General features: G+C 55.0%; 2 protein-coding genes across 4 annotated transcripts in view; both read left to right on the top strand.

Moving 5' to 3' along the window:
• Positions 1-1044: 1044 nt before the first annotated feature.
• Positions 1045-10038, top strand: ZNF683 (zinc finger protein 683). Its single transcript, XM_057501972.1, is given in 7 exon segments — positions 1045-1075; positions 2949-2999; positions 3002-3072; positions 3707-3911; positions 5357-6036; positions 7037-7165; positions 8680-10038. Coding segments are annotated over 7 exon segments (1473 nt in total). The 3' UTR covers positions 8986-10038.
• Positions 10039-10479: 441 nt separating this feature from the next.
• The window catches only part of CRYBG2 (crystallin beta-gamma domain containing 2), a 29244-nt gene continuing 17192 nt past the window's right edge, over positions 10480-22531 (top strand). The window contains exons 1-4 of one of the 3 annotated variants that reach the window (XR_005030705.2): positions 10480-10701; positions 12672-12741; positions 14210-14937; positions 19598-22145. Coding sequence is in view for 2 of the 3 variants with exons in the window: in XM_036914857.2 (XP_036770752.2) it covers positions 10586-10701; positions 12672-12741; positions 14210-14937; positions 19598-22145 (3462 nt within the window). In the remaining variant the exon portion in view is untranslated. Of the gene's footprint in view, positions 10702-12671; positions 12742-14209; positions 14948-19597; positions 22146-22531 lie in introns of those variants that run through there. The other 2 variants (XM_036914857.2, XM_057499877.1) reach the window with 2 other exon arrangements.

Below are 22531 nucleotides of genomic sequence, written 5' to 3'. Positions count from 1 at the left end.
GGTGGACCATGACTGCACAGGGTGCCGTGAGAAGAGCTCCTCTGCTCATCTGAAGGCCATGGAGAGGGCAAATGGGAAAGGGGGAGGATGGAGAGGGTGGTCTGGCCACTGGGAATGGCATGTTGGAAGAGAGAGCATGAGGGACAGAAACAAGGCAGCGGGGGTGGTAGTGGGGTAAGCTGACATGGACAAAAGACAGCAGAATCTGAGGGTGGGCACTAGAGAGCTCTTGGCTACTTGCTGTGTGACTCTGGCTGAGTTGCTCACTCTCTCTGAACTTCTGTTCCTTCATCATGGGGATAATAAAACCAACCATCCAGGTTTATTGTGAAGATTAAATGAACATTTATGAAGCCCCCCAGCACAGTGGCAGGCTCATCGTAAGCTGTTTGTACAAGTAGCTACCTACTCTGATCCTTGGAATATTCCAGCCTGAACCCTGTTGCTTCATCTTCTGTTCTGGATAGTTATTATGCAGGATTCCTGTTGTAAGTTATAGCAACCATTTCAGGATTTAAGGTGAAAACAAATTCATAGAAAGTGTTGAGGAAGCTCACAGAAGGACTGGGAAGGCCACAGAGCCAGGCTTGAAGAACAGACTAGATCAAGGGAAGCTGGGAGCCCCAGGACCACTTGCCCCAGAACCAGGTCAGAGGGGACTGTGCACCCCCCTCTGAACCTCTTTCTTTCCTCTGCTGCCCGGGAAGCTGATGAGGCACCACGTGGGGAGTGGAGGCCCCACTGCCATGCCACCTCAGGGCCACAGGCTTCTGATCCGCCATCTGGATGGAGGATCCAACCGGCCAGGCCCTGCTGTGTGCTCGCACCCTGCACTGGAGCAGGGAGGGTGGAATGAAGCTTGTCTCTTTTACAGTGGCAGATGCCTTCTGTCTCCCTCTAGACTCACGTGGGGAAAAGTCCCAGCTGCTAGGCATCCAAAAAACCTGACAAATGTCTATGTGGGAAACAAAAATGAGGTGACAGTGGTCCCTGCCCTTGAGACGATCACAGACATGTATGGGTCAGTTATGTGGGCAAATAACTATGATAGGAAGTGACGGAGGCCGTGGAGAAGGTGAGTACCAGCCAGAGGCTGAGCTGCCGGACAAACACCAACACAGTGCCCCTGGCCGTGGTGGAGAGTTTGAGATGTCCTTGTGTTCTAGGCCGCCAGGCTGGCATGGATTCAGATGCCTGCCTGGGGCTGTGTCAGTCTGGGCCAGACACTGTGTGACCCAGACCCACCGCCTGGGCAGAATCTGCGTGAGGCCCCGGGAGTGATGCACCTTCTGCTTACAGGAAAATGCAATTGCTTGGCCTAAAAAGCTGCTTCCTGGATGATGGGCCTCCCTTTTTGATACCTAGTATTCCTTACAAGCATTTTGCTGTGTCCTTGAATTATCTCTTGCCCTGCTGGGGCCTCAGCGCTCTCTCTGGATCAGAGAAAGGGCTCCTCAGGAAAGGGAGAACAGAGGTGGGACAAGGAGGGACACGTATTTGCTGCCTCCTGGGCCAGTGCTCTCTGGCGATCAGATTCCTGCTCTTGCCTCTGTCTCACCCCTTCCAAAGGTGTCCTTCCATGTTGCCTGCTCTTGTCGCCACCTATTCCTGTCCCTTCTGCCATCACCACTGTCTTCCCTGTCATCATCACTGCCCATCCATCTCAGCCGGGCCCCCATCTGCAGAAGGACCTCATCCTCTGCCCCATCCCTCTCCTGCTCAGCATCTGGGTTCTCTAAGAACCAGGAGGGAACTCCACCCCAGCCTCCATCAGCCCCCTGCACACACATACTGAACCCAGTCGCCCTAGTTCACAGTGGCCCAAAAATCAGCACACTGTCCTATAGGGTTGTCACAGGCAGGTAAGGCTGGTGGGTAGTTCCCCCTTGTTAGATCTCACAGGGCCCCCAGCCTGCCTGCCCCCTTCTTCCTACTTGTGACAACTTCAGATGTAGCACTTCCTGTCACCTCTCACACCCAGTGGGGCCTCGGCCACAGGCAGCTACTCGCCTGCCCACCTCCTTCCTTCCCCACCAAAGGGGACTTCGGCAGAGCCAGGTGAAGAGCCTCATGAAGGGGTCTCATCTTTTGGGGTATCTGCTTTGAGATCTGGGGTAGGGTTAGGGTAGTCAGGAAGGAAGGAAAGGAAACAGGGTTTGAGAGGGCTGAGATGCTGGAGGGAGGGCGAGGGCCTGAGGGGCTTGGGATTAGGGAGGGAAGGGTGACTTCTGAGGGGCAGGGGAAGGGCTCTCAGGGCACCTGGCAAGCTGCAGTGGTCCCTGTGCTGAGTGGTTTCAGTGAAAGGTGGCAGAGGAGCAGGGTGCTAACTGAGTGGGCAGCCGGTGCTCAGGGCACCCCCCGTCAGTCTAATCAGGGAACAAGGGGGCTCTTGGCTACTCTCTCAGACGGTCCTGGCAGGGGAGCTGAGCCTGGGCAGTCCAGGTGACGGGGCACAGGGGCTTCCTCCACCGCAGGAAGAGCTGTGTGGGTGAGCTAGGGGGCAGGGCAGGCTGTGGGGAGTGGTCTGTGGGGGGTAGAACCGTGGAGCTGTGAGTCCTTCCCAGAGAGTTCCCTGTGGTCCTGAGGAAGTCTGGAGTGTTCCCTCAGATCCCTGAGCTCACTTGGAAGTAACCTCCATGAGGACCTTCCTGTCTCCTCTCCTCCCCAGGGAGGGGCTCAGGCTGGCTCTGCTTCTCCTCTCTGATTGGCTGGTCTCCTTTTCCTGCACCTACCAGGAGAGCACCATCCGCTTCTAAATGTCAGCATGAAGAGAGTCTTTACACATCAGCCAGCCCAATTCTCCCATTTTTCAGATAGGGAAACAGGCCAGGAGCGACAGTGCCAGGCTCAAGGTCACACAGTGGTTTAGAGGGAGAACCAGCCTAAAAGCCAGGCTGCTATTTGGAGGTCCTCCACTGCTCACCTGTGACTTACCTGTCTTCCAGTAGGTAGTGGGTGCACGAAAGGGGGACTGGCTCCAGAATTGGGGTGTTGCCACAAGACCAATCCCTGGGGGACACAGGGGGCTCCCTGTCCTCCAGCCTGGACTGCCAGCTCTGCCCAGGTGACCAGGTAAGGTGGGGCTCCAGACTTGTTTCTAAGGCCAGCCTGCTTAGGGATGGAGGGGACATCAGGAAGAGGTGGGGAAAATCTGAAGGGACCTAGATTCCCATCATCTCCTGGCCCTGAGAACTCCTACGCCAGCACATCACAGAGATGTGCCTTTGAGGTGCCAAAGCCCCTGTCCTGTGCCCGAGAAGTCAGACGCTCTGTGGGGCTGAGAAGGGACAGGGCCATGCAGGAGGCCTGGCTGTATGACAATGGCCTGGGCTTTAGTGGGAGGGGGTCAGGCCCATCCTGGGAGATCTCATCTTTGATGAGGATTTCCTCCGAGTTCACCTTGGCTCCATTCAAAACAGCTGACGTTCTGAGACATGGTAGGACCAGGGTGGTGAGGAAGAGGAAGGGAGGCTGGGGAGGAGAAAGGGGCATATAAGGGGCTCTAGGGGGCAGAGGAGGGCAATTTGGGGGTGGGGGTGAAAGTCTCTAGGGAAAGAAATTTTTGGATGAGAGAAGGGGAAGCCATCTGAGTGACAGACATGGTGGGGTGGGTCTTAGCTTCCTCTTCTTCCATGGAAATCAAACTAGGAGTGGGGCCAGGAGTCCCAGCCCCCACCCCCAAGCCCCTTTGCCCCCTGCCTTCTAGGTCTTCCCAGTTTGCAGGCCACTTCCAGACAGAGTGGATGCCCATGGCCCATCCTGTGCCAGCTGGTTGTACCCCATGCCACTGGCACTGGCCAGGTCTGCCCTCATGGCCTGCCCCCAGGGCCTGGACCCATACCTGTGCGCTCTGCAGCAGGCATCCGTGGGCACAGACCTGCAGAGTCTCAGAGAGGACGTCCTGAGCACGAGTAAGCCCATGGTGCGGGGCTGCACCTCGGTGGAGGCGGGAGGTAGGAGCACCGTTAGGTTTAGGGATGGGAGGGGGTGGGGGCCCAGTGTCCCTGGTGAGGACAGAGCCTCAGGCACACCGAACTTCCACATTTTGGCCTGGAGTTCTGGCCTGGGGGTGCAGGGAGATTTCCAGGTGGTGACACCTGAGTCAGAGGAGGTGGACAGTGGCTTTCTCAGGCATGGGCATGGGAGCTGGCATAGGTGTAACCAAAGTCCTGGGGGTTGAGAATGGCACTTTGCCCAGTGTGTTTGTGCAGACAGGAGGACTGATTATGGGAGTCAGGGAGTTGTGGCTTCTGCCCTTCCTGGATCTGTGACCTTGGGCACATCACTGAGGCAGTTTCTTCTTCCATGAAAGTAGAATCTCACTATACCTGTGTTCTAGGTGTTTTGCATGTAATACACTGTTCCATGATGCAGCTGTGACCTCCTAGAGGGCAGGGACTATGCTGCTGGGTCCTTTATTTCCCCAGGACAGAGCACAGAGTGAAACAGCTCAGTAAAGTTGGTTAGGTGAATAGATGAGGATCTGAACAATCTACCTTTTAATAGTTTTTTCTTTTTAGTGTTTTATTTCATATTACTCCTAGCTTAACTCCTACCTGACTGTCGGCTGTTGCATCCCAGTCTCCATTGGAAGGGAGGCTTCTCTGCTCACCTCCTAAATATTCCCGTGCTCCAGAACTCAGCCCAGACCTTCTTCCCACCCCTCCCCTCCTTCTCCCTTCCCCATTCCCTTCCTTTCCCCTACCTGCCTCTCCTCCCCTCCTCCTCCCTTCTTCCTTCCCCTCCCTCCCTTTTTTCCCCTCCCCTGTTCTCCTCTCTCCTCTCCCCTCCTGTTTTCTTTATCTAGAGTAGCACTGTTTGATAGAAATTCCTGCAATAATGGAAATGTCCTATACTTGTGCTAATACCATACCTATTGACCTTTCTTAATGTGGCTACCGTGACTGAGAAACTGAATTTTTTCTTGTACTTATTTTCATTAATCTAAATGTAGTCACATATGTCCGAAGTGGTTACCATTTTGGACACAACTGATCTAGTGTCACCCTATGGGATCTCATCTAGGCCTCTGGCACCCAAATTTATGTATCCAGCTCAGACCTTTCCTTTAAACTACAAACCAATTCATCCAACTGTCCACTTGACTTCTCTTCCCAGATGTCTACTAGCTTCTGAATCATTGTCTCTGCCTAACATTGTTAAGCACTGCACAAATTCGAGCCACTGTGATTAGCAAGTGCGACTACAGACCAGGAAGGCCCAGAGAAGGGAAATACCTTGCCCAACAGGCCTGCAAGCTAGAGTTCTCTCCCAGGGCTGAGCAGGGCAGGTTAGATGGGGAACAGAACTTCACCCCAGGCTGTGGGGCCCTGACTATCTTCCCCTTCCTGCTCAGAGCACCATGCACCAAGGCCACATGCCGGCTCTACCAGTGACACGGTGGTCACAACCAAATACCCTTGGAATGGGGACAAGATGGGAAGCCATCCAGAAAGAGCTGGCGAGGGGGACACCTGCCCATCCTTCTCGCCTCACAACAGCTCTTCTCCAGCCCCCTGGGAGAACAGAAAGAACTCCAGCCCCTTAGCTTTCTGCTCCTGCCCCCTACTTGCTCCCATGTCCAAAGAGCCCCCGTTCCACCTCCAACCTTTCTATCCCGGGTACCCACTTCTCCTGCCTCCACCTTATGCGTTCATCTATGGGGCCCTACCTTCTGTTCAATGTTTTTCCTTTTTCATGCTGCCGCCAGCCACCTCTTACCCCACCATAGCTGTGCCTAGCTTGCTGATGAGTTTCAAAGAGCCTGGGCACCACAGTGCCCAGGGGGAGACCCTGAGTCCCTACCCAAGGGCCGCCCAAGCCTCTGGCCAAACCCGACTGTCTCAGGCCCAGAATCCAGGCCCTGGAGCTCCAGGGCTGGAGAGAGCCGGCAGGGCAGCTCCAGCCCAGCAGGTCCCACTGGGCTCCCGGGTGGGCACTGCAGCACTGCCTTACCCTCTGAAGAAAGAGAATGGCAAAATCCTGTACCAATGCAACGTGTGTGGCAAGAGCTTTGGACAGCTCTCCAACCTCAAGGTACCTGCCTCCCAGGCTCCCCTGCTCCCCTTGGCATCCTCAATCCCCCTTCCATCCTGCTTCTAGAAGCAAGGGCATTAAAGCAAGAAGGAACTCCTGGGCAGCCTCTACGTTGTGGCCTTGAATGGTTCATTTGGCTCTTTAGTTTCACATCTGTAAAGAAGAGAGCTAGGTTAAGATAGCTACCAAAGTCCTCTCTGCCCTAAAAGACTGGCTATAGGGTCATCTCATTTAAATTAAAAATGGGAAACTGAGGCTCCTAATGGGAAGTGTTTGCCCGAGACTTATTTAACAGTGGCGTTAAGTCTTGATCTCAGTGTCTCAACATTTAGTGAAAGGCCCTTTCCTGAACAACCATCCTGACTGGATTCCCAGTTAAGCCTCCACGTGAAGGTCAGGTGGGGGAATGGGTAGGTTTTACTGAGTCTAGACCACATTTTCCAGCAGGGGGCGACCAAGGGCTCATCTTGGACAGGAAGCTATGCACAAGTTGGCACTCACTCAAGTGGAGGAAGTTACAGTTATTGGGAAACAGCCCTTCTGGATCTGCTAGGGATGAGTTGTTAAGCTCTAAAAAGGCTGAAACCACCTGGAGGGCTACTAAACATGCAGATTGCTAGGCTCCCACCCCAGAGATTTTGGTTCAGTTGGTTTGGGGTAGGATCTGAGAATCTGCGTTTTAACATGCTCCCAGGTGGTACAGCTGCTGCTGGTCTGTGACCCACGCTTTGAGTAGCACTGCTCAGGGTATCTATACAGGGGGTATATCTGACCTGGCCTTCTGACCACTGCCATCTTGCCTCCCTCAGGGCAGCAGAATGAATGGGAGTATCCTAGGAATGAAAAAGAGGCCCTGAGGGGATGTTTGAGAGGCAAGGGGACTGGGAGGCCTTGATGTCAAAAAGGAGTCCTGTGGGGATGTGGGTAGAGGCTCAGAGAGGATCCATGCCCTGCTGAGGGACTGGGCAGTTTGGCAGCATCTCTCCCACACCCGGTTCAGGTCCATCTGCGTGTGCACAGTGGGGAGCGCCCTTTCCAGTGTGCCCTGTGCCAGAAGAGCTTCACCCAACTTGCCCACCTGCAGAAGCACCACCTGGTGCATACGGGGGAGCAGCCCCACAAGTGCCCGGTGAGACTCTATTCCCCCTTCCCCATATTCCTGCAGGCTGGTGAGGAGGAGCTCCAGGCTGGGCCAGGGGCAGGGCTAGCATCTGCAGTCTCCATTCCCCAGTCCTCCTGAGCAAGTGGAGACAGGAAAGGAGGCAAGGCTGAAAGGTGGTGAGAGAGGTGGAGGGGGGTGAAAATGACCATCTCTGCTTGGAAGGGCCAGGATCGGAGGTCAGTTCCTGGGCCTGGAGCAGGGAATGGAGATGTATGTCTGTTTGGGGAGCAGAATAAATTCGGGGAGTCCTGGGGAGTGTCTTACCTATTACATACTTCCCAGGGTTGCTGGAGGAGTTCATGCCACACTGCGTGCAAATATCTCAGATACTGTGGGTTCGGTTCTAGACCACTGCAGTAAGGTGAACTTCACAATAAAGCAAGCCAAGTGAACTTCCCAGTGCATATTAAAGTTCTGTTTATGTATACTGTAGTCTATTAAGTGTGCAATAGCATTATACCTAAAAAAATGATGGACTTACCTTAATTAAAAATACTTTATTGCTAAAAAATGCTACCTATCATCTGAGCTTTCAGGCAGTTGTAAGCTCTGATCACAGATCACCATGACAAATATAACAAATACAATGATAATGCAAAAGTTTGAAATATTGTGAGAATTACCTAAATATGACACAGAGACACAAAGTGAGCAATTGCTATTGGAAAAATAGTGCAAACAGACTTAGTCCATGTAGGGTTGCCACAAACCTTCAGTTTGTATAAAATGCAGTAGCTGCAAAGCACAATAAAGCATAGTGCAATAAAACGAGGTATGCCTGTATACAAACACTACATATAACATCAGCTCCATGTTAGCTCCCTCCTCCTTTGAGCCTTGCCTTATTCCTTTGGAGGTCAGAAGGGCAGGGATTCTTCACCTGTTTAACAGAGGCAGAAATGAAAGCAAAATAATGGTTCTGAGTCTGGGCTCTCTGGGTTCAAATCCTAGCTCTGTCTCCAATTTGCTGTGTGACCTTTGGCTAGTGGCTTCACTCCTCTGAGCCTCTGCTTTCTCACTGTCAGATAAGAGTTGTACTTTTAGTTATGCTTCTCCAGGGTCCTAGGGAAGACTGTGTGGGACAAATTCCTGACATGTGGCAGCTCCCAGCAAATGTTAATTATATCTACTAAAGCTGCAGCCCCACGTATAAGGGTTCTATGTGATTATTTCATTCAGTCCAACATACCTATGAGGTTAGGTATTCATGGTCACATGTTACCAACAAGGAGAGCAAGGCTCAGAAAAGGGGAGTCATCTATACAAGATCATGCAGGGAGTAGAAGAACCAGGACACTAACCCAGGTTTGCCTGGCTCTAATGTGCCAGACACTGTTGGTCCCAGGGAGAAATCATTGGGGTAAAGCTCCCAGGCCTGCCTTATAGGGAGGGGTTGCAGAGGTTTCCAAGATGGGGAGGGGAAGCAGATATCCTGAGCCAGCCAGGTGGGCAGAGCTGATGCCAGTACCCATTCTCTTCAGATGTGCCACAAGCGCTTCAGCAGCTCCAGCAACCTCAAGACCCACCTGCGCCTGCACTCAGGGTCCCGGCCCTTCCAGTGCAATGTCTGCACGAGCCACTTCACCCAGAACATTCACCTGAAGTTGCACCATCAGCTGCATGCCCCACGGCCCTGCCACCAAGCTCACACCCACCTGCCCCTGGCATCTCTTGCCTGCCTTTCCCGATGGCACAAGGAGGCACCATCAGAGAGGCAGATGGGCTGGGACTTGGATAAGGTCAAGGTGTCCTCAGCATCCTGGGGAAAGAAAGGGCAACCAGCCTAAGCAGTGGTGCCAGGACTGCCCAGAGGTGGGGGAAGATGGGGGGGCAGTGGAAGAGCAACAGAGCAATTAAAGGATTTTCTCTATGACAAGTTGAGGCTTTCTGAGCCTCCACAGGAGAGAAGCAAGCCATCATGTATGTGCCAGACTTCACATCCCACCTGGAAGTAGGTCAGGGGACACAGCCAGGAAGAGTCTGCTGCCTGCACACGGGGGGCGTGCCTGCAGCCATCCACTTGCAGCTGGGTTTGGGTTCTGCTCCCTGTTTGGGACCTATCTAGAACCCGGCCCTCTATCTCAGCTTACCTGTGACAGACTAGCCTTTCCAGGACTCTGCCAGGTGCAGACTGTGCTGCCAAGCACAGGACATGTTGCCCTCTTTTCTGAGCAGATATTGCCATACTTGTCCAGGTGCCTGTCTGCTGCTTCCCACCACCTCCTCTCATAGTTCCTAGGAGGCCACCTTGCCCCCTAAGCTGGTACTCCCTGCCAGCGTCAGGTGAGTTGTGCCCTCCTGTGCAAATCTGGATGTGAGCCCCCTGTGGGGATTAAGGGGCAGGAACACAAGGATGTCAGTGTCCACTCATGGCCCAGAGCATGATGTCCCCGTGGGCCAGGACCAGTCACCACAGAGGGCAAAGGCCTAAGCGGGTGCTGGGCTCAGGGAAGTGTAGAGACCCTACAAGGACTACAGGCAGGAAAGAACTGGCATAAAGTCTGGAAACAGGGACCCTCCTGATAGCTTTCTCCGTGCAGTCTGGAAGATCCCCTCAAATGTGCGAGGTGTTTCGCAGTACCACTCGAGAGTTAGAGAGGCAGTATCGTGTAAGGTGGGAAAAGACCCTGCCTGGGAGGGAGGAGGGCCGAAGCCTTGGTTATAATCACAATAACCAACCATTAGGAAATAATAATAGCTAGCCAGCTTCCAGCAGGGAGCGCCATTCGCCCCCCTGTGGGTTTCAGAGCGGCTTTCCCACCCCTGTACTGGGAGACTCCCACTGTGTCTAAGGGTCTCAAGGACGGAGGTAGAACTCTCACTGGGAGCGCATCACGGCACAGCAAGCAGGGTCGGCTTGGGCCCCACCAGTCATCAAGGAAGGTCCGGGTTCCAAGCCCACCCCCTCACCCCTACCGCCCCGCGCGGATTAGGCCTCGCCCACTCAGCAAGACCACGCCCCCAGCCCTTGGCCCGCCCCTTCGTTCTAGCCCCGCCCTTGGGGGAGGTCCTTTGCTCGGTCTCGCCTCCTCGCCCCTCTTTCCCTGCCCACCTCTTGGCGGCCGAATTTGGGGGGCTGTCCGCACCCTGTGGGCCGAAGGCGCCTCCGGAGGCATAAGAAGTTGCGCGAAGGACCTCGGGGAGCGGGGGCTCGGGCGGAGCGGCCCGGGGTGGGGGCGGCCCCTACAGAACCGTAACCTCAGCTCCCGGGCACCAACAACATCTGGGTCGGTCCCCCGCCCGCACGGACTGCGGGCGGTGCCGCTGTTTGCTGAGGGGGGCGGGCCGGAGGAGGCGTTTCTCCGCAAATGAGCGGATCCGGGTGGCCCCCGCGTCCCGGAGTGGTCAGGTGCCCCGACGCCCCAAGCCCAGGGCTTTGCTTTTGCCATGACCGAGCGGCACGGGGGCCTGGGGACCCGCCTGGCTCGCCGCCTGGCCCGGCTAAGGGTCTGGAGGGAGCGCGGGGGGAAGCGGACCCCGGAGGAGGCCAGAGCCCGGGATAGGTGAGGGGATGGAGGAGGACCACTTGGGGCGCCCCTGGGACCCTGGTGTGTGTGTGTGTTAGAGTGTAGTGGATGTTCAAATAAGCGTGTATGATTGTCGCGAAGCATAAAAATGTACGTGCCGATGTACTAGGATTTTGGATATGTGAATGTAAAAACGGTCTTTATAAAGTACTGTGCTCTTTTAAAACTTTAAAACAACTTTTTCCAATTCCCTAAGTCAGGGAAGCGGCCTGCAGACAATGATTTCCTCTCCAGAGCCAGTTTAAAGGCAATTGTAGCACCCCTTCTTGCCGCTGTGGACTTTGTCTTCCATCGCAGTTTACCTCTGGTCTCCCAGGCCCTTGGCCATGAGTGTGAGAGGCACCTGACCTGTCCTAGACTGCACTGCACTTGCCACGGAGAGGTTTTCCCCTGTCGTCCCAGACTGTAATAATAAACCTTGATTTGCCACTTGCTTCGTGCCTTACCTGGATTATCTCAATCCTTACAGCTGCTCTATGAGGCAGGTATTTCGTGTGATTCAGGGACGGAAATTGAGGTTCGGAGAGGTGATGTCACCTCTCAGAGTCACACAGCTGGGAAGTGGTGGAGCTGGGACACAAGCTTAAGCAGTTTGACTCCAGAGCCCACATCTTAACACTAGGCCACTCTGTTGCCTGGAGAGATTTCAGAACTGCAAGTTGGGGCCAGAGCTGTGTCCTAACCCTAGGTGCCCCTGGCCGTGTGATCTTGAACAGATTGCTTCATCTCTTCCAGCTCCGTTCATGGGTAGCTGATGTCTACATACAGGAAAAAGGCTCTGTGGATGGCTGAGCTGAACGGCTGGGAGGAGGGTAGTGAAGAGGACCCCAGTAGCTCACAGGCCCTATGTTGGAAAAGAGGAAGGGAGTGTGGAGTGTGCTCTCAGGCACTGCTGTTTGTGTACCTATGCAGTTACTGGGCAATTTGTTCTGATCTTATCACGAGGCAACCGTCTTCAGCCGCCCTGGGAAGGGTGGGGGCAGAGTAAGGGGGGGCTTTGTACTGCTCTCTCACACTGAGGAGAGGGGAGGGGAGGGCTTAGTTATCCTGTGCCTGGAAGCCTGGGTGCCCCGGGGTACCCACACCCTGCCAGTGCCCTGCCCGCCACCACCTGGGAGACACGCCCTCTCCCTTTACCCTGTCTGGCAGGGACCTGCCCTATAGGCCCAGGTGGTGCTGCCCTTCCCTTTCCTCACTTGCGGAGGCAGGGTTGGGGTGCAGGTGAGTCAGGGGTAGGAAGGGCAGGGGAGGTACTGCACATGCTCCCAGGCCAGCGTGAGGATACATCCTGGTGTGCATTTGGACCCAGTTCCCACCTGCCGTGGGAATGGGACTTGGGCACCCAGGCACAGGCCTCTGAACCCTGCTGATTGCCTGGGGTAGGGAGCGGAGTACACGGAAGAGGAAGCCAGGGCCCATTCTTGCCCCATTCATGTGGTGATGTCCAATCCCCTTGGAGTGGGATGGTCCTAGCGTCTTAACTCCAAGACTCACTGGCTGTGTGACTCCAGACAAGTCACTTCACCTCTCTGGACCTCAGTTTCCTTATCTGAAAAATGGGGGCACTAGCACCCACCTTTTAGGATTATTGTGAGGCTTAAAGGAAATCAAATCAGGTAGGAGCAATACCTAGTGCTAACCTTGGCACCATGAGGGCCTCAGCAAATGGTGAGCTTTTGAATTACTGGGGTGCTGTCTTTTATCTGTAGTCTGGCCCCGATACAAGCCTAGTCTCCATTTTTGTCCCACACTCATCCCTGTCTCTGTCTCTGTCTCTCTGAGGGTGGAGCAGAGTGGAGGCTGCTGCATAGACCTCCCCCCACTCCCAAGGTTCCAGGAGCTCACTGCCTGTGGGCCCTGAGAGAAGGTGCAGGGGCCGCTGGGTCCAGTCTGGGGGTGGGAGAGGAGGAGGCCACTTCACTGCCTCCCCTGTGCTTCCTTTCCAGGCCCTTGAGTGGCCAGAGCTGCCCTGACCTGGCCCATGGCCAGGGCAGCACCAGTGATGTCAGCCTCAAGGTAGGAGAGACTCCAAAGGGGAGGATGGTTGGGGGGCAGAAGCTCTGGGAGGGCTGGGAAGGCCTTGGGAACCCTGACTTACAAGTCAGGCAGTCGGAGTTCTCTAGTCTTCCCTCTGCTTCACTGTGTGTCCCTGGGCTAATCACTCCCCAACTCTGAACCTCAATTTGCCTGTCTGCAAAATGGGGGAAATAATGCCTCTCAGGGGCTGTTGTAAGAAATAAAGTAACGGGTATAGACCATTCAGCATGGGGCCTACACACTCAGGAAACATGAGCTTCCTAATGTTTCCTAATGCTACGGGCCCTTAGGGGAGGCCTATAGGGGAGTGCCTGTTCCCCCTTTTCCATACTCTCTCCTTTAGCTTGGCCTTCTATCTTTGGTCCTTTTTCCCCCACTTCCTGACACCACAGGGCTGCTGCTGGGCCAGTGGCTTAACCTTCTGGCCACAGTTTCCCCATTGCAGTGGGACCTGAGCCATGGATTGCATATCATTAATAATCACTAGCATTTAATGGAGTACTTGTCATGTGCCGGGTGCTCTGTGTGGATTGTCTCATACAATCTTCACAGCACTTCCAGGAAGCAGGTGCTGTTTCACGCCCATTCTACATAATGCTGAAACTGAGGGAAAAGAGCGCAAGAGATAGTGCAGCTAGGAAGTAGCAGAGCTACTAGATTCAGGCTCACACTGCCTGCTCCAGGCCCCCACATTAATCACTCTGCCCTCCTGTATGTCTCTTGAGGTGTTCAGCCCCTGGGGAACAAGGTGCTGCACCTATTTCATAGATGGGTAAATTGAGGCATTTGGGATCAAGTGCTCTTGCTACAAGGAATTTTGATCTCAGACTTGCTTTCTTAGTTGCCAAGGACACGGCCTATCCCTATAAACTTGTGGTTTGGGGAGCAGTGTCCATATGGGTCAGGATCCTGGGTCCTCTCTCCTCACCCCCACAGCCAGGCTAGGCCCCAGGGGAAAAGAGCAGATAGAGGTCAGGTCTGTCCCACTTTCAGGGGAACTTGCTCCCTGGCTCCCTCATGGCCCAGGTATCTCCACCCAGGAGTGCTTGGGAATCTCAGGCTGGGAGGGTCCTTGAAGGGGCTCCCTGGAAGCCTGGAGTAGGTGAGGCCATAGGCACTTGTGGCAGGTATGCCCCCGCAGACCCCAATCCCCAGGGCAGTTGGTGCCAAAGGGCTGGAGGTCTGGAGATTGCCTGGAGAAGCAGCAATCGGCTGGGAGTTGGGCCCTCACTGTGTCACTTTAGTCATGTCCTTTCTGGGCTTCACTTGCCTCATATGTAGAATGGGAGAGGATGAGTTAACTCTGGGAGTTTTTCCCAGAGCTCTGCCCCTTTTTCCAGCTCCTGTGGCTCTGCTCAGCTTCTCCTGTGCCAAGGAGGGCAGCCAGGGGTATCTGGAGGACAGGGGGCAGATGCTGTCACCAGGGTCCTGCCTCTGCTTTCCCTAGGCCCAAGCCCAGAGCTACTCAGAATGGGACCTTCAAGCAGGGAGCCGTGGTTCCTGGCTTTGGAAGCGACAACACAGCTCAGGGGGCCCCTCTCAACTCCTGGGGCGCCTACAGAGGCCAACTGTGGGCAGTGCCTCTGACCTGGCCAACTATGCCTCCAGCGGGCTGGAGAGTCTGGCACTGGCAGCAGAGCCTTCTGGTGTCAGGTGCCCCTCATGCCCAGTGCTAGCACCTGGATGTCTGCAGGAGGGAACCCCAGGCTGTGCCTGCCCCAGGTCCCCATACAGAACCCCAGAGGTTCCTCTGGGGCCTGAGCCACAAGCCAACCTGAAAGACGTGCTGCCCCACCCAGCAACCTTCCCCAAGGTAGAAGGGGCAAAGGGCGAGTCTGCCACCCCAGGGCCAGTCCTGCCAGAGTCAGCCCAGAGCCTACATGAGCGTCCGTCTGCCAGGAGGACCCGCTACCACATCACCATCATCCTGCGGGGGTGTGGGGAGGCACCTGGGGAGGAGGCGGAGGAGCCCAAACCGGCCGGACCAGCTCTCTATCCCTGTGGCCCTGAGGAATCCTGGGGCTGGCAGGAGCCTCCCCACGGGCCCCACCCCATCACGGGGTGCCTGACCAGCCCGCCCAAGGAGCCCCAGCTGAGAGCCCCACTGCATCAGGAGAGTACAGCCCATTGGCAGGAGCTCCAGGCCCGCTGCACACCCGGGTCCCTAAACAGACGGTGAGTAGAGGTCAGTCCCCATGTGGGGTGATGGTGGTGGTGGGGAAACTGGCCTAGTTGCCCCCTCTTGGTCTCTGCCTTGTCTCTCATCTCTGGGCTTCTCCCGCTCAAGGCCCATTCATTCAGCTTCCTGAACCTGTGCTGACTCGGCTGTGGCCTCCCCACCCCAGCTCTGCCCTCCTCTCCCTCCCTTCTCCCACAGGCTACCTCTTCATACCCACGGCTGCTCTCCTTCCTGTCCACACCTGAAGAGGGTGATAGCCTGTCACGGAGGGGATGGGAGAGGGGACACTTTCTCTCAGCGGTACCCACCACTCACTGCTTCTGTTCAGGAGACCACAGATTCAGCCTGGGAATAGGCACCCAGCCAAAGTGCTGGGTGTCCTGGGGTCAAGTTGCTTAACTTCTCTGAGCCTTGAGTTGTCAAGTAGATTTGGTAGACGGAGATGAAGAAGGAAGAGGTGGTTACAGGTACATGCTTTGAAATCCAGGGAGTTGGGCTGCCCAAACAGCAGGGATGATTATTAATAATGCCTCAGTCACAGCAATAACTATCTCATCTGGCTCTGTCTTGGCGGCTACAGGGACAGGCGCCCTGATTCCCAACTCGGTTTTTATTTGTGTTGGAATGACTCTCCCATATCAGAGATGGAAGGGTGGGTCCCCTAAAACTCACAGGGAAGGGGCACTGGGTCTCAAACAGGCTCAAAAGTTGCTAGTGATGAGGGTGGCGGCTGTCATCTGTGGTTTGCCTTCTAAACATAATTCTATTTAGTTCTCACAACAGCCCCATGAAATAGGATGAATCCTTCTTTTCACTCCCCCCCCCCATTACAATAGGGGAAATGAGGCTCAGAGAAGTTACATCGCTTGCCTAAAATCAACTGGAAAGTGAAGGGGCCAGAATTTGAACCCTGGTGCCTGCGCTCTAACTACTTCCCTCTCCTGCCTCTCATAGAGGCTTTGTTGGCCCTGTGCAGACAGTGTTGAGTAGAGCTGGTGGACACCAGGACCTCATGGAGGTGGATTTGGCAGCACTGTGCTGACAGCATCGGGAGGCCTAGGCCGCTAGGCAGGAGTCAGGGTACCTGGTCCTGTGGCAAGGAAAAGGGAGATGAGGGATCCAGGCTGGCTCAGAGACAAGCTTGGGTGGCCCAGCTGAGGAGGAAGGGCTGCAGAGGGAGGGAAGGTGGGCAGACGAGCCAGCTTTACAGAGGAAAGACAAGGGCGGTAGGTATAGCCAGGGGAATTGGGCTCGCATGGATAATGACAGACTCTGGCAGGAGGCTAGGCACTCACTTAGGGAGGGAGGAAGCAGACCCCCCGGGATATCATCCTTCCAGGTCCCCTTGCTAGGAAGTGTTCTCTGGGCCAGGAGTGGCAAACGTTGGGGTGCAGGTGGAACACAGTTGAGGCTACAAGTGGGAATGTATGAGATAAGTATGCATCCAAGTGTAGGTGTCTGTGTTCAAGGTAGGTGAATTTCAAGAGGAAGACGGCTTGGGGCTATGAATTGACTGTGTATATACTGTGAATGTGTGTGTACATGTGTGTGCGTGACTTGTGTGTCTGCTGTTTCTGAACGTCTGTACCTCTGATTGTGTGTTTGTATCTGTGTATGTCTATTTAAGTTTATGTACACATTTTTGTGTCCGAATGACTCTGTTGGTCTGTACCAGTGTCTGTGTGTGCCTGTGTGACACAGCATGTGTTTGCAGGCATGTGGGCCTGTGGACTGGTTTGGCCTAGTTTGGGGGTGACTCACAGGTAAGCGGGGAGAATCCAGGACTTGTTGGGTTAGACAAGGCTCTTTCCCACAGTCCCTCAACCCCCTCCTCAGCCTCTCCCATTCCCAGCCCCACACACCTTGTTTGGAGGTCACAGTCACCCTGCCAACAAATCTGTTTCTAGTCTCCGGCCCTGGAGAAAAAGGGCTCTGGAAATGAGCACTTCTGCTGGCCTAGGAGAGGCATCCTGGGCCATCGGGGTGATCTTTAGAGTGAGGACAAAATGGGGGAGCTATCGGCAGATTGATACCAGCATAGTTTGAAGAACATTCTAGCAGTCATGACTGGCCAGGGATGGGGCAGGTCAACTGTCAAATGGTGACCTCTCTGTCCCTAGAATATGCAAGCACAAGTGAATGACCACATGCTTGTGGAATGACTGATTGTCAGGGGTGTTGTCCAGGGGTTGGGTTGGATTGAGAACAGCTTTGAATTCTGATTGTTGGGAGGTCATTTACAATATCTGATCTGATTACCAGCAGCTTCCTTTGAAGCTGTTCTGTTGCTTTGCCAAATCCTGTGGGGCCTTCCAAATGTGGTTCCTGTGTTTATGTCTAATTCTTTGACCCCTGGACCCCTAGGGTACCACCTTTATGGGAAAGTTGGTTTTGGATAAACCTCACCAGGGTCTAGCACATCACTTAGCACAACTAGCATTAAATGAATGAATGAAGCAATTAATCAATGAATAAATGACTAAGAGCCCAGGCTCTGTCACTTATTATCAGTGCCATCAGGAAGAGGGAATGTCAGCCAATGGTAGTTGTTATTATTGTTTTTCAAGAATGGAGAGGAGACTCAGTGGGTGGGTCAATGAGGGGGATGAAGCTCCATGCTGGGAAAGTCCCAGCAAGGTAGTCGGGGATTTTTGGGGAAGAAAGGGGCTTCTTCAGTGAGCAGAGGAGAGAGGGTCAGAGCTCATGTGTCTCATTGTGTCTTGCTCTCAGGAATTCTGGCCTGGGGAAATGATTGGGGATCCATTTCAGCCCCCTTCCTTCCCCATATACGAGGCCTTTCCAAGGCCACTCAGGCCCTGTCGTAGCCACCAGTGGTCCTGTAGTCAGGTCAGGCTTCCCTGGCCCTCAACCCCTTTCATCTCTGCCCCTCATAAAACTTGAGTCACTGCTAGGGCCATGAAGCAGGGTCAAAGTGCTGGGTTCCACCAGCTTCTCAGGAGGGAAGAAGAGATGAGGGTGGGGAACTGGGCACATGGGGGCATTTCTGGCCTTAGCTTTCATCACAGTGGTCTGGGGGCTGCCTCGTGGAGAGGAGCAGCAGACTTGAAGACAGGTGGACCTGAGTCTGGGATGAACCGCCTGACCCCTTGGCTCCTTGGGGACTGACAATAAGATTGCGCTGGTCAGTGCAGCCTGAAGGTCGGTGGGGGCTGGGTGGTCCCTCCAGGACTACTGTGAACCCCTTTAAAAGTAAACCTCTAAACCACAGAATCTCAGTTTACTGGATACATACATTAGGGAGTTTGGAATGGTGGTTAAGCTCTTAGGATTGGGGTTCAGGTTTTGCCTCTACTACTGTGTGGCTCTGGGCAAATTTCTTAACCTCTCTGAGCCTTTTTTCCCCATCATCTGCAAAATGGAGATGCTTATTTATAACTTATTCTTTGTAAGTTATCAAATTCATGGGATTCTTTTGAAGATTCAGCAGGACAACAAACATAAAGCAATTTAGCAAGCCGTTAGGTATAGAGTAAGCCCTCAACAAATGGCTGGTGTTGTTATTATTACTATTAAAACAGAGATTCACCAGAGAATAGGGTGCTTTGAGGTCTTAGGCAGTTATTATTATCCTCCTACTTAGTAAAGGCGGTAATGGAGACCCAGAGAGATCAAGGGAGGGATAGAAAAGAAAGACCCAGGCCCCACCCATCAAGGAGCCGAGGTGAGAATCACTCTGCTGAAGAGGATCACAGGAATGGCAGGACGTGCTCAGGGCCTTGGCCTTGGAGGCAAGAGGGGTGATGCCTGGGCAGCTTAGCACCTGTGTTACCTGGACCAGTCGTTCCTCTTCTCTGACCCTCAGTGTCTTCATCTGTACAATGGGGGGAATAATCAAGAGGAGAGAATGGAGGGAAAGTACATTCAAGTCCAAAGTCCTGTGTCCCACGGAGCTTTGTTCAGACCCACAGATGCCTACAGACATGCACTAGGCTCTGACGGTTTTCCGCATGCTTGTGTTAGTACACACGTGTTCGTGAACACCTAATGTTTGGTCCCAGTTCTCCAAGGTGGAAGTGGGAAATTTATGAACCAGCCTTTCAGTTTATAAAGCAAGTTTTCATTCTGTCTTATTGGATCCTGACAATAACCCTATGAAGAACATACTCATTTTTCCTGTTTTGTGGCTGGGAACCTTGAAGCTTGAAGGGGAGAAATGGCCTGCCCAAGGTCATCCAGCTAGAAAGTGACAGGACCAGGGGGAACCCAGCTTTGGTTGTGGCCAAGCCTGTTTTTCCTTCCCTTCCTTTATAATGATCAGTAACAGGGTCAAGGACAGTTGTTTAATTTTTAGCTTTCCGGTTTTATTTTTGGCTCCTGGAGGACTAGACCTAGGGCTCCTTGGGCAGAAACAGCCCCTTCCCTAGACAGACATAATTTTCTGCCCTCTCTCTTTGCTTTCCTTCCAGGCTCAGGCCTCAGCTTCATCCCTTGAAGGACCCTGGCGTGGGGGATCACCTGAAAGTGGGGAGAAGGGTGGGAGACCTGAGTACATGCCCATTTTACAGGTGAAGAAACAAAGGCCCAAAAGGTCAAATGACTTGCCTGACATTACCAAGTCTGACCTTGACAGAGGTAGTTGTTCTACACTTTGGGGAGCTGCCCCCTGACCCTGTCTCTTCTTGGTACCATCTGCAGGGAGCTGGGCCACAGTGAGCCAAGGACCCCTCAGGACAGGTTGCTGGGGCCCAACATGGAGGAGGCAGGTGGGCCCCTGACTCGGGCTGAGGCCCGAGTGGTGAGTGCCACACTGACATGGCGGCAGCGGCCCCCTGCCCAAGAAGAGATCAGACACCATTTTCACAAGGTGTCCCTGGTGTCAGGGGCCCAGATGGATGCCCCCTGGGAGGAGATGTTTGAGTACCGTCACCGTCAAGAGGAAGTCAATGGCTTTGCTCCACGGGAAGAGACTGTGAATTACCAGGGACCACGGTACGAGGCTGGCTCCAAGAGCTTCCAGACCCATGGGCCTATCTTTTCCAAGAAGTACACCCCACCCCCCAAGGAGAAGAGGCCAGTGGGGAGGCTAAAGGAGACTGTTGAACAGGGTGATGGCAGCCCCCAAGACTCCAGGACTGAGCCACCAAGCCCAGGAGCCATGGCCAGAACTGACCTTTTGGTGCCCCTGCCTGGGCCCCGTGAGCCGAGCCCCCACCCACGTGTGAGTCTCACCAGTGGGAGGCCCCAGAGCCCAGAGGAACTGCGGGTGACTCGCACCGTGCGGACCACCATGGTGGTGGGTGGGCACGTGGACCGACGAGTGAACAGTTCTGTGACCGTGGGGCCAACGCTCTCAGGCAAGGCCCTGCCAAGGGGCCGCAATGCTGCCCACGCAGTACGGGTGGTGGTGGTGAGCCCCCGGGCTGAGAACTCTCCCAGCCGCAGTCAGGCCCTAGAGCTGCTAAGTAGCCTTGTGCCGGCTGAGCGTAGCCCACCTGCTAGCCAGCTCCCCAGGTCTATAGCTGTTGTGCCAAGGAGTCCAGTTCTGGGCAGCACAGTGGGGGCAGGCATAGGGACAGTAGAACCAAGGGACAGATCTGCCCTGGCCCTTGCAGGCGTCCCAGAGGATGCTCGCCCACCTCAGAACCAGGATGTCTCTGTAACCAACCTGGACCAAGACCAGGGCAGCGTCCCAGATGCCAGGGCCCATGAGGTCTCAAGGGTGCAGGGAGTGTCCAGCCCCACCCAGGCCCTTCTCCAGATTCCTCAGGGCCAGGCACCGGTTCCCTCCTCTCCCAGACACCAGACCCAAATCCTGTCTCTGGGCCCTGTCCACCCCCCGCAGCAGCCTGTGGTGCCCACTCCTCTCCCCGAGGCCCAGCTCACCCTTGATTCCAGGACTCCCCAGGCACCGCCCTCTGTAAAAAGGGAAAAGCTCATGGAACCCCCAGCTGCCACCATCCTGCCCACAGTGAGGAGCGAGCCTGTTACAGTCCCTGGACAACCTCCTGCTCCATCCTCTGTGAGAAGAAAGGCTGCCCCCAGCCCAGGAGGTCTTTCTTCTCCATCCTCCCCAAGGAATGAAGTTGTGCAGGACCCTGAAAATGTCCCCATCTTCTCCCCGACCCAGGAAGAAGTAGTGCAGAGCCCTGGTGCTCCTGCCTCCTCTTCCTCCACACCAACCAAGGTTGTCCGGGGCCCAGAAGGCAGCCCTAGCACCCCAAGGAAGGTTACCCAGGGTACTGAAGGCAGCCTCTCCCCTCCCCTCCCGAAGGATGAGGCTGTTCAAGGCCTGACTGCTCCTGCTCTCCCATCCCCCAAAGAGGACAAGGTGATCCAGGGCTCTGAAGGGAGCCCCGTCTCATATACTCCCCAAAAAGAAGGTGCCCAGGGCCCTGGTGCTTCTGATGCCCTATTTTCCACCCAGAAAGTGGTCATCCATGGCCCTGCAGGTCTCCTTGACCCCTCTTCAGTGGGCGAGGTGTCCCTCAGCTCAGGAGGCCCCCCTTCCCCAGTGCCAATGGGAGAAGAGGCCAGCCCAGAGGCTCAGCCTGTCCCTGACTCCAGTGAGGGAAAGGTGCTCCCAGAGCTAGCAAGGGAGGATGAGGTGGCCCTGGCCACTGACCTGGAGATCTTCCTGGATACACTGCGCAGCATGGAGCCCCCTGAGATCCTCCGCACTCACCGGCTGCCTCGAGCCCCCCGTTCCTCCTCCCTGGCCATGTATGCTACCCTGCCCGCCATCAAGGAGGACCAGCCCGGACCATGGGTGCTGGGAACCAGCCCCCAGGAGGTGCCTGACCTGGAAGAGAAGGAGCAGGAAGAGGAAGAAGAACCAGAGAACCCCTACCTGAGCGATGATGAGAAACTCCAGCGAAGGCAGGAGAAGGCTCAGTCCAGCCTCTCCTGGGAGTCCCGTCCTGCCAGGCCTCCCCAGATCTCCTGCTCTCCACTGGAGATGATGAGGAGGCATGTAGCAGGTGCCAAGGGCCCCCACGCAGAGCTGGCGCTAGAATGGCAGGCAGGTAGCCGGCCTACTTCCCGTCTTGGAGGCAGCCTTCTCTTTGGTGGTCTGGTGCCTGCCACCAAGGACATCCCCACCTTGGAACCACTGGGCACAAAACTATCTTCTCTGCCACCCCATGGGGCACCAGGGCTCAGGAAGGTGCCAGGACAGCTGCCCCTGCTCTGCAGTGCAAGGCCCCCACCAGAGAAGCCGGCATGTGTCTGGCCCCTGGAGGAGTGGGTGAGTGAGGCCCTGGGTGGGTCAGGGAGGGTGCCTGGCCCCTCTTAGGCCAGGATTTGGTTGCTGTGAGGACTGAGGTACTGGGGCAGAGTCTCCAGAGGCCAGACAGAGGCTTAGATCTGAGGTCTAGTCCAGTGTGACTTCATTTATGCAAGCCATGGCTCTCTGGGCCTCCGTCTCCCTATCCAAACAACAGGAGGTTTGCACTGTGGGTTCCAAAGAGCTTGGCGACTCTGCTCTCTCAGAATCTGGGGAAAGGGAGTGATAGGCACTCAGTTCCTGGGACAGACTGATGAGGCCCCTGGGGGTTGGGAACAAGCGTGGTACCCTCTTGGGCCAGCTGTTTGGAAGTGGAGGCCAACGGGGTGTGTGGGATCCTTGGAATG

The sequence above is a fragment of the Manis pentadactyla genome, chromosome 4 (assembly GCF_030020395.1).
Source record: "Manis pentadactyla isolate mManPen7 chromosome 4, mManPen7.hap1, whole genome shotgun sequence".
In the NCBI taxonomy this organism is placed as follows: domain Eukaryota; kingdom Metazoa; phylum Chordata; class Mammalia; order Pholidota; family Manidae; genus Manis; species Manis pentadactyla.
The sequence above is the reverse complement of the archived record's forward strand: the minus strand, read 5'-3'. Positions and strand labels throughout refer to the sequence as shown.